Below are 496 nucleotides of genomic sequence, written 5' to 3'. Positions count from 1 at the left end.
CCCATGGTGGATGGGCACGCCCTCAGCACCCTCCTCCGCCAACTCGACTTCAAGGTCGTCTCGCTGCTGGACCTGTGCAAGGCCGAGATGCAGATGGCTGTCAACGAGTTCCTCCTCCTCCTTGACAAGGGTGTCTACGGTGCGGCAGCACCTCCCTGGGTGGCTCCAGCAAGGGGAGAACTGGGTGGTTTTTTGTTAATGGCATCTTGAGGGGCAGCTGGGCAAGAAGTGGGCACCGGCAGGTCAAGGGATGTCACCCACTCTCGACCCTTTCTGTCAGGTTTGCTCTACTACGCCGGGCACGGCTACGAGAATTTCGGCAACAGCTTCATGGTACCCATCGATGCGCCCAGCTCCTACACCTCGGCCCACTGCTTGTGCGTGCAGCACGTGCTGCAGAGCATGCAACAGCGCCACACCGGCCTCAACATCTTCCTGCTCGACATGTGCCGCAAGAGGTGACCTGGCCCCAGCCACCAGCCTGGGGACAAGCTGC

At 61.1% G+C, this 496-nt stretch overlaps 1 protein-coding gene across 1 annotated transcript in view; it reads left to right on the top strand.

The window, feature by feature from the left end:
* Nucleotides 1–496, top strand: part of LOC104524841 (mucosa-associated lymphoid tissue lymphoma translocation protein 1) — a gene marked incomplete at both ends in the record, with an annotated part of 3223 nt that overhangs the window by 1039 nt on the left and 1688 nt on the right. Inside the window, 2 exons of the mRNA XM_010167836.1 lie at nucleotides 1–139; nucleotides 281–458. The exon at nucleotides 1–139 is cut by the window's left edge and continues 37 nt beyond it. Coding sequence (XP_010166138.1) covers nucleotides 1–139; nucleotides 281–458 — 317 coding nt within the window. The remainder of the gene's footprint in view (nucleotides 140–280; nucleotides 459–496) is intronic.

Source organism: Antrostomus carolinensis, unplaced genomic scaffold (genome assembly GCF_000700745.2).
Source record: "Antrostomus carolinensis isolate BGI_N321 unplaced genomic scaffold, ASM70074v2 scaffold41745, whole genome shotgun sequence".
Lineage (NCBI taxonomy): Eukaryota > Metazoa > Chordata > Aves > Caprimulgiformes > Caprimulgidae > Antrostomus > Antrostomus carolinensis.
Note: the sequence above shows the minus strand (reverse complement) of the source record. Positions and strands in the feature narration are given on the sequence as shown.